This window comes from Oncorhynchus clarkii, chromosome 24 (genome assembly GCF_045791955.1).
Source record: "Oncorhynchus clarkii lewisi isolate Uvic-CL-2024 chromosome 24, UVic_Ocla_1.0, whole genome shotgun sequence".
NCBI lineage: Eukaryota > Metazoa > Chordata > Actinopteri > Salmoniformes > Salmonidae > Oncorhynchus > Oncorhynchus clarkii.
The window spans coordinates 11704737-11718977 of record NC_092170.1 but is presented as its reverse complement, the minus strand read 5'-3'; the positions used below and the strand labels follow the sequence as shown (position 1 = coordinate 11718977).

At 44.5% G+C, this 14241-nt stretch overlaps 1 protein-coding gene across 1 annotated transcript; it reads right to left on the bottom strand.

The window, feature by feature from the left end:
- Positions 1 to 8211: 8211 nt before the first annotated feature.
- On the bottom strand, positions 8212 to 13856 carry LOC139382424 (WD repeat-containing protein 20-like). Its single transcript, XM_071126467.1, has 4 exons — positions 13383 to 13856; positions 12511 to 12693; positions 9918 to 11285; positions 8212 to 9704 (listed from the first exon to the last, which is right to left on the bottom strand). Exons 1-4 carry the CDS (start codon positions 13854 to 13856, stop codon positions 9657 to 9659), a joined length of 2073 nt encoding a protein of 690 aa, XP_070982568.1. The 3' UTR covers positions 8212 to 9656.
- Between the last annotated feature and the right edge of the window lie 385 nt (positions 13857 to 14241).

Sequence of the window (14241 nt, the reverse complement as noted above, 5' to 3'; positions counted from 1 at the left end):
GTCAGCCGAATGGTCGGACACTAATGTGGTTTTCCAACAGCAAGACTCAGATCAACATGGCGGGGTCATTGTTTATCAAAGTTTTTCTTTATCATGTCAAAATAAACATGCCTCCAACCCCCATATCACGCAAGCACAAACTGAAATAAAAATGTGTGTACATTGTTCAATCAATTAGTGACAGTCCCAAATATCACATGAATTTGTACATATCCACTGTATACACGAATTGCAGCAAAGTTGGTTCCTGTTTCAGTAACGTATTTGGTCAGGTTCATGTAGGTCAAACAAAAAGACAATCATGATTGGTTGACAATTAGAGCCTCCCACAATGCAGCCGGTGGCGTTGGTGAAGAGCAACTGCAGAAACTAACAGTAGACTGCAGTCAAAATGTCATGACCTTTGATCACATGATTTATGTTCATGCAGTGGACATGAAGGTGCAAGTCCGACATTTTTCCCCCCAATAATGCAACACAGTTTGAAAGCCGGTGACCGACATGACAAAAGTGATCAGCTCGAACGAGCACATTATTCTTTATATGGAGGAGTTTGAGCTGATCAATTCTGTCTGTGGTCATGCCTTTCAAAGTGTGTTGCAAGCCTGCCTTGCATCTACATGTCAACTGCATGAAGTCGCTGTAGCTGCTTATTTCATGTTTATTTTTGACATTACAAACAATTAAACATTTTTATAAACAATGGAAACACTGTCATGTTGCTAGGAGCCTTGCTGTAGGTTAAAGGCTATACGGACACACCTGAGCTGCAAACCGCAACGGCAACACAACCATGTTGCACGGAGCCTTGTTTTAGGGAGAAGGCTATATGGACACTCCTGACCTAAACACACTAGTACACCACAGAGGACATGTAATATCTACATATGTACAATGTAATAACTAGGTGTACTTAAGATACTTAAGTGTATCTTGAAGGGTACTTTTTTGTAATTCAATACTCCTGAAAATATGAGGGCAGTGCAAGCAGATGAAGGAAATTAGTGAATATCAGTTTTTATCTGTGAGAATCCCTGGGACCAAAGTAGGTAAGGATTTAGTTAAAGTTAAAGTTAAAGGTCAGTTTTAGATTTTGGATAGTCATTTTGCAGGTCTGCAGTGTCTTAATAGTCTCTCTCTTGCTGTAGGTAAACCGTGCCCCTCCTCCTCCGACTTCACTCGTTGACTTTCGTCTACATTTGGCTTAAGTTAAGCCTTCCTGCTCGAACACACCCGATGGGTTTATTGATCCCCTCACCACTCTCTGGAAGTCACCCTCAGAGTTTCGTCAGAAACACGTGACGACCTGGAGCCCTCCTAGTTGGCAGGGGTGAGGGGCGGGTTTGGGATTCACCATTTAAAAACACCCTAATGATTGGTTGACAAATAGTGCCTCCCACTTGCCAGGCTGATGGCTGCATTGTGTAGGTAGCCAGTGAGAAGCAACTGCAGCAACTTGAAGGTGACTTCATTAAAAACTGCAGGACCTTTGATGACATGTTTTTTTGTCAAGTTCATGCAGTCGACATTTTGAAAGGCAATGACCAACAATGCTCACCAACTTAGGGAAATTGATCAACTCGAACGGTCCAATTTCTTCTTCTACTTCTATGGATGGATCAGTGGTATTTTGCTGCCATTGTCTGACTACCACCACCTATTGGCTTGAAGAGTTGGGTGGCGAAAAGCAGAATGCGTTGGTGAACATTGATCAAATCAAATCTTATTTGTCACATGTGCTGAATACAGACCTTACCTTGAAATGCTTACTGACAAGCCCTTAACCAACAATGCAGTTCAAGAAATAGAGTTAAGAAAATATTTACTAAATAAACTAAAGTAAAAAAGAAAAGAAAAAGGTAACAAGAAAATGACATAACAATAACAAGGCTATATACAGGGGGTACCGGTACCAAGTCAATGTGTGGGGGTACAGGTTAGTCGAGGTCATTTGAAAAATGACTTTTAAATAGATAATTAATGTAAATGGTGGCCATATTATTAATTGTTCAGCAGTCTTGGGGGTAGAAGCTGTTAAGAAGCCTTTTGGTCCTAGACTTGGCACTCCGGTACCGCTTGCCGTGCGGTAGCAGAGAGAAGTCTATGACTTGGGTGTCCCTTTGGGCTTTCATTTTTGTGCCTTCCTCTGACACCGCCTAGTATATAGGTCCTGGATGTCAGGAAGCTTGGTCACAGTGATGTACTGGGCTGTACGCATTACCCTCTGTAGCACCTTACGATCAATGCCGAGCAGTTGCCATACTGGGCGGTGGTGCAACTGGGCAGGGTGCTTTTTGAGAATCTAAGGGCCCATGTCTCCTGAGGGGGAAAAGGTGTTGTCGTTCCCTCTTCACAACTGTCTTGGTGTGTTTGCACCATGATAGTTTGTTGGTGATGTAGAAACCAAGAAACTTGAAACTCTCGACCGCTCCACTTCAGCCCCGTCGATGATAATGGGGTTCTGTTCGGCCCTCCTTTTTCCATAGTCCACGATCAACTCCTTTGCCTTTCTCACATTTAGGGAGAGGTTGTTGTCCTGGCACCACACTGCCAGGTCTCTGACCTCCTCCTATAGGCTGTCTCATCTTTGTCTGTGATCAGGCCTACCACTGTTGTGTCGTTAGCAAAGTTAATGATGGTGTTGGAGTCATGCTTGACCACGCAGTCGTGGGTGAACCGTGCTTCTACACCTGCATTGCTTGCTGTTTGGGGTTTTAGGCTGGGTTTCTGTACAGCACTTTGAGATATCAGCTGATATACGAAGGGCTATATAAATACATTTGATTTGATTTGAATTTGATTTGAGTACAGGAGGGGGATAAGCACGCACCCTTAAGGGGCCCCAGTGTTGAGGATCAGCGTGGCAGATGTGTTGTTGCTTACCCTTACCACCTGGCGGCTGCCCATTAGGAAGTCCAGGATCCAGTTGCAGAGGGAGGTGTTTAGTCCCAGGGTCCTTAGCTTAGTGATGAGCTCTGTGGGTACTATGGTGTTGAACACTGAGCTGTAGTCAATGAACAGCATTCTAACATAGGTGATCCTTTTGTCCATGTGGGAAAGGGCAGTGTGCAGTACGATTGAGATTGTGTCATCTGTGTATCTGTTGGAGCAGTATGTGAATTGAAGTGGGTCTAGGGTGTCTGGCATGATGGTGTTGATGTGAGTCATGACCAGCCTTTCACAGCACTTCATGGCTACCAACGTGTGTGCTAAGGGGAGGTAATCATTTGGGCAGGTTACCTTTGCTTTCTTGGGCACAGGGACTACAGTGGTATGTTTGAAACATGTAAACTCAATAAAAAAAAAAACACTTTTTCAGGACCCTGTCTTTCAAAGATAATTAATAAAAATCAAAATAACTTCACAGATCTTTATTGTAAAGGATTTAAAAACACTGTTTCCCATCCTTGTTCAATAAACCATAAACAATTAATGAATATGCACCTGTGGAACGGTCGTTAAGACACTAACAGCTTACAGACAGTAGGCAATTAAGGTCACAGTTATGAAAACTTAGGACACTAAAGAGGCCTTTCTACTGACTCTGAAAAACACCAAAAGAAAGATGCTCAGGGTTCCTGCTCATCTACGTGAATGTGCCTTAGGCATGCTGCAAGGAGGCATGAGGACTGCAGATGTGGCCAGGGCAATGTCCGTACTGTGAGACGCTTAAGACAGCGCTACAGGGAGACAGGACGGACAGCTGACCGAGCTGAATCGGTACATCCGAACATCACACCTGCGGGACAGGAACAGGATGGCCACAACAACTGTCCGAGTTACACCAGGAATGCACAATCCCTCCATCAATGCTCAAACTGTCCGCAATAGGCTGAGAGAGGCTGGACTGAGGGCTTGTAGGCCTGTTGTAAGGCAGGTCCTCACCAGACATCACCGGCAACAATGTCGCCTATGGGCACAAACCCACCTTCGCTGGACCAGACAGGACTGGCAAAAAATGCTCTACACTGACGAGTTGCGGTTTTGTCTCACCAGAGGTGATGTTCGGATTTGCGTTTATCATCGAAGGAATGAGCATTACACCGAGGCCTGTACTCTGGAGCAGGATTGATTTGGAGGTGGAGTTTCCATCATGGTCTGGGGCAGTGTGTCACAGCATCACCGGACTGAGCTTGTTGTCTTTGCAGGCATTCTCAACGCTGTGGGTTACAGGGAAGACATAGTCCTTCCTCATGTGGTACCCTTCCTGCAGGCTCATCCTGACATGATCCTCCAGCATGACAAGTCCAACAGCCATACTGCTCGTTCTGTGCGTGATTTCCTGCAAGACAAGAATGTCAGTGTTCTGCCATGGCCATCGAAGAGCCCAGATCTCAATCCCATTGAGCACGTCTGGGACCTGTTGGATCGGAGGGTGAGGGCTAGGGTCATTCCCCCCAGAAATGTCAGGGAACTTGCAGGTGCCTTGGTGGAAGAGTGGGGTAACATCTCACAGCAAGAACTGGCAAATGTGGTGCAGTCCATGAGGAGGAGATGCACTGCAGTACTTAATGCAGCTGGTGGCCACATCAGATACTGACTGTTACTTTTGATTTTGACCCCCCCTTTGTTCAGGAACACATTATTCCACTTCTGTTAGTCACATGTCTGTGGAACTCGTTCCGTTTATGTCTCAGTTGTTGAATCTTGTTATGTTCATACAAATATTTACACATGTTAAGTCTGCTGAAAATAAACGCAGTTGACAGTGAGAGGACGTTTCTTTTTTTGCTGAGTTTAATTATGGTCAGATTCTCCAAATGGAGGACCAGGGAGAGCTTTGCCTGTGTCTCTGTGTGTGGAGTAAAGGTGGTCTAGAGTTTTTCCCCTCTGGTTGCAGATGTGACATGCTGGCAGAAATTAGGTAAAACAGATTTGTTTGCCTGCATTAAAGTCCCCGGCCACTAGGAGTGCCGCTTCTGGATGAGCATTTTCTTGTTCGCTTAGGGCTTTATACAGCTCGTTGCGTGCAGTCTTAGTGCCAGCATCGGTTTGTGGTGGTAACAAGACGGCTATGAATAATATAGATGACAACTCTCTCTGTAGATAGTGTGGTCTACAGCTTATCATGAGGTACTCTACCTCAGGCGAGCAATACCTTGAGACTTCTTTAACATTAGGCATCGCGCACCAGCAGTTATTGACAAATAGACACACACCCCCACTCCTCGTCTTACCAGAAGTAGCTGCTCTGTCCTGCAGAATCATGGAAAAGCCAGCCAGCTCTATATTATGTGTCGTCGTTACAGTTTTTAATATCCCGTTGGTAGGATAGTCTTAATCTTACATTGTTCAGTTTGTATTCCAATGATTGTACGTTGGCCAATAATACGGAGGGTAGTGTCTCAAGCATTGTGTAATATTGGCCACAGCTAAATTTCCCAAATAGTTAATTCACCCTTTTGAAAATGTATCTAAGGAACAAATGTGGTGTTTGATTGTTTTGACACCTTTAAAATAAAGAAAAGTACTTTGAGCTTGTGTGAGACTCACCTTGCCCAGGGAAAGGTTAGTAGAGTGCCCCCTGTAGGGCTGTGAATAACATGACAGTCCTCAGTCTCCCAATCCCAAAAGGGGCCAGTATCCAGTCCAGAGCATCACAAATGCACACATCGTGGTGCACACAAGCAACACATATAACAGACAGATTGACACACCAAATTTGATATAAAATGGACATGTGTCCATGGTGGAGGGGAGAGTGGGGTAAGTTTGGCTAAAAGGTTAAGTTGAGCCACCCTTGATTCTAGGAAACCATACACAAAATGAATAATTTGACAAAATGTGGAACACCTGCTCTTTCCATGACATAGACTGACCAGGTGAATCCAGGTGAAAGCTATGATTCCTTATTGATATCACTTGTTAAATCAACTTCAATCAGTGTAGATGAGGGGACAGGTTAAAGAAGGATTTTTAAGCCTTGAGATATGGATTGTGTATGTTTGCCATTCAGCGGGTGAATGGGCAAGACAAAAGATTTAAGTGCCTGAGCATGGTAGCAGGTGCAGGGCGCACCGGTTTGAGTGTGTCAAGAACGGCAACGCTGCTGGGTTCTTCACACTCAACAGTTTCCCGTGTGTATCAAGAATGGTCCACCACCCAAAGGACATCCAGGCAACTTGACACAACTGTGGGATGCATTGGAGTCAAAATGTTTTCACGTAATTTGTCAACGTATTGTGATTTGTAATCTATGTGGAAAATACATTGGATTTGAAGAAAGTCATCAACGTAAACTGTTGCTTTGAGGATAACTCATTTCAAACACAGGATTATGTCATGGTGGTAAGTAATTTCAACATAGACAAACCTTGTATAAAATATGTTGGATTCACATCAACCAAAAATAAAAGTTAAAGAATAGGATCAAATCAAACTGCATTTAAAGTACATTTAAAATGTAGTCATATTCCTCAATTTAGATTTTGGTTGAATATGAGATGTGAATCCAACATATCAATTATTAATTTGCAGACAAACTGGAATTAAAACCAGGCTCAGTGGCACAGATGGAGCTATCCAATCAGAAGATACATCTCCTTCAAATGTTTATATTTGGTTGCGCTAACAACCAAACACAATTCAGCAGGTCTGTAGAAATCTTCAATTGTTATAATAATCTGCACAAAATCTCAAAGGCATTGATCACTTGCACCATGTACTTTAATGAAATCTACATTTTCTGCAATCCAGGTCATTTGGTTGTGCTATTAGATCAAGAACAGTGATAACGCATTCAGTTCTACTTAAATAAACAGCATTTTACAATGATTTTTCTATTGGAATTTGGTTGTGTTTTTAGATGGTTGAAAGCATAGTGATAACACATTAGGAATTCAACAAACTTTTAGCAGTTGAGTGGGTGAAAATAGGTTGGAATCTGATTAATCAACGTTTCTACCTGATATTACCCAATTCTCCACGTTGAAAATATGTGCTGTGCCCAGTACCATGTTTTAATCTGATTAGGCTACTTCAAAAATCTCCTATAGCCTACCTGCGCACATTCGTCCACTCCACTCTAATATAATTCCTGCATTCAAACTGATGAATGGAAAGAGATCTGCTACAAAACACCAACAACTGATATTCTGAGATTCTCAAGCCTTCGATACTGGGTACAAGGTAGGAAGGGATGTATTTTATTTTTGTCGAGATTTGGTGTTGTAAACGCAAACCATGATTTTGAAGAGCCCAAAGTCGGTAATCGAGTATGCTATGCTTTGTTTATTGGTTGTTTGGGGCATTGGCACACATTTGTTGTTGGAAAATGCATAGCATATAAATATAGCATTTACATTATGAAAATCTTATTTCCCCCTAGCTGATCATCTGCAGCTGGCTCTGATCGTAGTGTAATTAAACAGGCAGTGAGAGTGAGCTCGTCGGTGGTGGTCGGCGAACCCTCTACCTTAGCCGTGCGTGGCATCAACTGCGCCACAAAAGCATGCTGGTAGTGGTAAAGTCGATATCCACGCTTATAAACACAGGGTCGCTACAGTTATTTGTGGTCGTAAACATTGTGTGCAACCTATTTTACAGTACATGGGGAGGTACCTGGAGTTGGACCTCCCCCCAGTAATTTTCTACTTGTCCCTTAATGACATGCTAAAGTGAACTTTCACTTTTCATGATTTTCTTCATACACTTGTATTACCAAACATTACTACGTGACTGTATTTACTTACTACTTGATTACTCCATAGGTTACTCCTTTATAGTTATGCATAGGTAATGTGAAGTGTTTTCCAAACAGATGTTATTTGTCCTGAAAGTCATGATGCATACGGTGGTTTGTTTCTCTGCTTACCTTGTCTGAGCAAGAGACGGTTTTCATCCTATTCAATGTCATTTCTCTGGACTCCATCTTACAGCTCAGTGAAATAAAAACTCATTGCAAACTCAAACGCAAGCCTGTCTGTCAAACGTAAGTATATCTGTCTACATATTTCTCTTTCTATAAATGACCATTCTCTGGCATACTTTCGACTCAACATTTGCCATGAAAGATGCCCAAGATAACAATCATGACAGGGTTTCAATGTTCAAGAAACTATTTGCATTCTGTCATACAGCTGCACATCTCTCAAAGTCATGAAAAACGTAACTTTGATAACAAGATAATAGATATTTGATGACGAGTACTATATTTTGTGATTATAAAGTGCAAGAGCCTGGAGAGTAACATGTAGCATTTGGGTTTAGACTTTTAATAACAGATCCCCTACATACAAACTTAATACTGTGATATAATTTGCCACCTCAGGTGTAAGTGTGTGTATAATGCACACTGAATTTAAAAAGACATTACATGCTATGGTCTGTAAACGGTCAAAAAGAAAAACAAATGGAATGGATTTTCTTCCCCTGGAATAAAATGGTTAGTTCCCATTCTCTTGCAGTATTGAAAAAGGCCTTCAGCGGGTGTACAGTAAATGATTTGATGGTTTTAGTGTCCCCTTCTGCCATTTCACATGACTGTTATTAGGGCATACACACACTAATATAATGGGTAGTTGTCAGTGTACATACCATTATCAACAGTGTTATCATAACTGGACAGATCCTAAACACAGTCACTTCTCTACAAATTGTTGTAGTTGGTCCACCACCATTTCTAGTCTGGTGTTTTTACACCGGTAGCTTTGACTCATGTCAGTCGCATGCCTTTCAGCATACCGAACCTCAAATCCCACACATTAAATTTCATTTCTAAGTAAAACAATGGTTTGATGCAAGACCCACTGATCATTGTCATTTATCCAGGTTGGTAGAATATCATGGATGTCACGAACACAGAATAATCCACAAATAATACAGCCGAGTTAGAATCAGTAGCTTAAAATGACATGAAATAAAAGCCATGTCAATTAAAAGGAAAATCACAGGACAAATTGCCTCCAGTTTCCTTTTGTGGGCTAAAATGACCAATGTTGAATGTGCAAAATCTTGCAAGAGGCATTACAGGTGTGAGGGGGAATGGAGGCTAATGGATGCTACACTGCTTGAAAGCGTACGGTGTGTCACTGTGCAGTAATGTTGGGAACAAGTATCATTGGGAGCGGACAGTCTCAGCTGAAGAGTAACAGTAGCAGCCATAGGAAGATTGCTCTCCGTACTGCACAAGGGTGAAGTCTTTGATGCCGGAGACCCTAAATGCGTCCATCTCCATCGACAAACCAGTTTGCTTCAAGAGACACGACAAATCAAGGAACTCTATCACACAAAAACACTATCTTCAGGTCCCTAACTGCAGACATTCAATGTTAACTGTGTCGCTATGTACAATATAGGATTTTCATATAGTAATATTTTATTTTTTTTCCACTCGCTTGAGTCAATATTTTGATACTCTTTGTCCTCTGTATTGATAGAGTATTCGTATTATTTACAATATAAATTACTTCAGTCTTGAGATAAGATAAATAAAATACAATTACTTTCGTGTTTGCAGGGTGGAGAGGAGTCGGCCTTCTCTATGCTTCTGGGAAAAGAGGGACGGTCCCAGTTTTTGTTTTGTAGTCTTCCTAAAGAGAAGCGGTGAGAGGCAAGGGGATACATCAGAGGTCAATACTGGGATGATACGGTGCAGATGCTGGCCCCTCTTCAGCCATGATGGGGGTTTGGTGAGGGGTGCAAAGTTCCACTTCCAGCTATACCACCGTGCCACTGGGCGAGTTCCCGTTCTGTGCTGTCAAGTTCTGGATGAGGGGCCAGGCAGCATCAGGGAAGGAGAGAAAGGAAGGAAGAACGTTTAGACTCATGGCAAGTAATCCATAAATACCCTCAGGTCCTTTCTAATAACTTGGAGTATAAACTAGTAAACTAAAAGCTGATAGGACAGCCTAAAGAGCATTATTCATTGATAGATGTTTTGCTACCATAGCGTTACGGACGCTGGGCGCAGGACTCACCACTTTACCCGGCCGTGCCCAGGTGCAGATGAGGCCCTCCTGGCACGCGGTGATGATGCAGTCGTCCATGAACACCAGCACGGTCAGTCTCTCGTGGGCGATCTTCTTACACACCAGGGGCTCCAGCAGGGGCACCTCGTGCATCCGCGGACACAGCGTGGTGCCCAGGACCTTGGCAGCGTCCAGGCGACTGCTGCGTGGCGCTACGTTGATCTTGTCGTTGCTCTTGCTGATGTTTCCCAGGCTATGGTAGCGCTTGTGCTCCTTTTCCCCGCCCACGCCGCTCCCTCCAGACTTGTCTGATTTACGCTCCTGCAGAGAGAGCGTGGCGAAGCGGCCGATACTGAAGGGGGTGGCGTTGCCCCCTCCGCTCCCTCCCCCGCCCTCCGTCGTGCTCTGGCCCTTAGAGACGTTGGCCACGGCGGGGTGGGGGAGGGAGTTGGAGCGCGACAGGGAGCGGGGGAGTGGCAGGGGCATGGGGGGTGGCTGGTGGGGGTTAGTGGTGGGGTGGTGGTGGCCCTCAACCCCTCCTATGACCCCTCCACCTGTAGTGTTGTTGATGGTGCTGCTGACCGAGGGAGGGATGGTGGGGCCGAAGGTGTTGGTGAGGGCACGGGACAGGGGCAGCCTCGGGTACAGCACGTCATCTGTCAGGTCCCACAGACAGAACTGGGTGTCCTGGCCCACCGAGCCGAAGCGGTAGGTGACGGAGGGCGAGCCTCCCTTGGAGCTGTGGCGGGAGAGGCGTGACAGCGTGCTGCTCGTGCGCACGCGGCCAAAGTGCAGCGGCCCCTGCTGTAGGTCCTCCTCGCTGCCGCTCAGCTCCATGGGCTCTTCGTCCTCCAGGCTGGTGGTGAAGGGGTCAAAGGCCACCACGTTCACCCAGGACTTGTGGCCATGTCCCCGGGCCACCACGCGGCTCTCTGCGAACGACCATACCGTCACCAGGTCGTCCTCACCGCCTGTGGCCAGGTATTTGCCGTCGGGGCTCCAGGAGACGCACAGCAGGCCGCCGAAGTAGCTCTTCATCACGCCCTGCAGCTCCATGGAGTCAAAGTGGAAGACGCGCAGGCAGCCGTCCTGGCCCACACACGCCACATGCACACCGTCTGGCGAGAAGGCAAACTCGTTGAGGCCTCCATCGCCCACGGCCCAGCGCAGCAGCGGGTTTCGGGGCGTCTTCGTCTTGCAGGAATAGACTGCAAAGCCTTCGCCCTGGCGGAGCAGGGAGTACTGTGGGGCGGCGGTGCCACACGGGTGCTCCACATTGTAGAGGTAGAGGTGGCCACTGGCGTAAGAGGCCAGGAACAGGTTCTCGGACTTGGGCAGCCATTTCAGACAGGTCACCTTGGACTTATCTATCATCCTCTGAAAGGCAACATGAAGAATTTGATATTAGCAACACTGGTACATTTAATAAGCTTATATGCTATGTTCAGTGACAGTGGTAATAAATTTATCTGAAAGACAATGCCAGGTGTCACAACAACTGTAACTAATATCTGAACTGTTAGAGGTTATATGTCCTCATAAACTAGTGTTAAAAAAACAACAGCCTAAATGAAATGACATCTGGAGTGAAAGACTATGGGTCAGCTTCCTAGACATAGATTACAGTCCTGGACAAAGAAGCATGTTCAAGGGAGATTCTCCACTCAAAGTGCTTTAAGTCCAGGACTAGGGTTTGTCCGGACAACCAGATAAAAGTGAGGGATGTTGGTATATCTGAGCTCTGTGACAGAGATAGAACAGCAGAGAGAGTGGATTTGGATCCAGTGCGCCGGAGGAGGTTCATTGACTTAGAGGAGAAACCAAGCAAAGGCAAAGAGAAGTACTCTTTATCATCACACTCCATCATCTGAATTTAATTCAAGTCCCTGTGCAGTCAAAATTCTGTTTTGAATATCATATTGTACAACAGCTGAGGAAAAATGTTATCATTGTTAATTCCTGATAGCTGCTGGTTGAAAATACAATCTACACAGGACCTTCTAATCAGCAGGTTTGCATGTCCATGGTGACATCAGCATTCTGTAAATGAGTTAATAAACCAATAACAAAGACAGCTCCAAACCCTCTGTCAATAACAGATTGTTTTCAGTTTCACTAGCAACATTCTTGCTTTAGAACCCCCCCCCCCCCCCCCCCATTTTAATGGAAATTACAGTAAAGTACTTAAATTGTTACTCATAAATGATTTGATATTTATATAAAAATGGCTACATTGGGCCTTTAAAAACATCATTCTCCAAGAAGGCAGGCAGTACTTAAAAAAAGAGCTCTTGAAAAAGTATTTGCATTTTTCCAAATATTCCAATGAAATAAAGCAAATGGCAACACAGACATAGGCTATAGCTCAACCCGCCCTCCCAACACAGACAGACAGACCAGACAGACAAAGACAGACAAAGACACACTCAGACAGACAGAAAGACACACACATACAGATAAAGACACAGACAAACAGACAAACACACAGACACACACAGAAACAAAGACACACACAAACACACACAGAAACAAAGACACAGACAGACAGACTGACAGACAGACAAAGACACACACTAAGACACACACAGACAGACAGACACACCTCCTCATTGAAGAGCTTGCTTGTCTCCTTCTTAATGGGGTCCAGGTATTGAACCTGGCCTGCTGAGAAGCCCACAATGAGGGCCACACTGTCTGCTGTGGCAGAGTACTGGTTGAAGTCATGGCAGGTGGGCTGGGTGCCCTTGTAGATACGCTTGTCTATGGGTTTACTGAGGTCCACAGCCTACACAGACAACACCGAGGGGAAGAGAGTTAGGAGCAAGCAGCTTTTAAAATGAACAGGTGAAGGTTTGTTCATCCAACAGAACCTTTTCAAAAATGTTTCCCTGTTTCTGTGTTCTACTTCAGTGTTTGTCCCCTTTGTGAAAGTTCAATTTGGTACATGTTTAAAATACATTTTGAGTATAGAATATTTGAGGAAATAATTGTTGTATATTAAGATCCCCCCATTGAGGCATTTTTGCATTACAAACTACGATTGATTGTTGTGTAAAACCGGATGCAAACATTTGCTATAAAAAAAAACGCGTTACTTGCAACATCAATGCAGCTACATTCTTGCAACTGTATTTCTGAAATGTAACATTTTGTGGTCTACGGACGCCGTCATTGTAAACAAGAATGTGTTCTTAACTGATTTGACTAGTTAAATAAAGGTTAAATAAATGGAAATAAAAATAGCAAAACAATAATGAATGCACGACTTGATTGTCTCAAAATAACGTGATCACGATTTTACTGGATATGCTATTTGGATTAAAACCACTAGAGCAAAATAATCTGGGACATTGCGGCTACTGCCACCCGAGAAAATAGGCGAGTTTACACCAAACTAAAGCAAATTGGCTAACGTTAGTTTATAATACATCTCAGTCGTCTATTCATTACTTGCAACGCCGTTATTCAACTTACCTTCTTGATATTTGTGTAAGTGTAGAAATAAAGCTCTCTTCCGATGTTAAAACACACTCTCTCGGATTCTTCACTCGGGTCCTCCGGTTGAAGCTTCACCATGGAGACCCTGACAGGAGGGAGGAAGCCCGCCGGAGAGGAGTTGGCTGCGGCACTGGAGGAGGAGGCAGCTCCGGGCCCCTGCACCAGACCTAAACCACCACCGGGTATCGAACCCGGTCCACCCCCGGGGCCCACCGTGGTACCTGCGGACAGACCCCGAGGTAGTCCGCCTCGTTGTTGTGAATCCGAGAGGGTCAGCAGTTTGTAAAAACCCTCTCTAGTCCTGAACTGGGATTTAATCTCATTGATATCCTTCAGAGCGCCTCCATCACCGGCCATTTTTAGTAGCCTACTAACAAGCCGCACAGGAAACTGAAATTTTGACCTGGAAATAATTATCGAAACTACAATGAAAATGGGAGCGACGGGCATAGTTAGTGAGCCTGTAGATCCAAGAAATTAATGGGTCTTCAAACGCATTTTAAAAGACTGCTATTCAGTGAACAAATTGAGAGACCCTCTTCAAGCGTCATAAATCATTGGTCACGGTTATCTAGTTATCGGCAGCCCGGGGCGCGCGCACCCCATCGAATAGTGCGAGTGGTGCTGCAAATTATTGTGTGTCGGACACCTGCGCTGCGCAGTCGCTATCCATCTGTAATGAGGAGCTGCAGCTTGGCTACTGATGTGTGGAATGAGGTGATTTAAAGCGTTGGTATTCTTCCCTCTGGCTGACCATCATGATCTAGCAAATAATATTCAACTACGGTTTTCACTAGGTTTTTCATCAGTTTGCAGCAACCTCCGGATAACATTA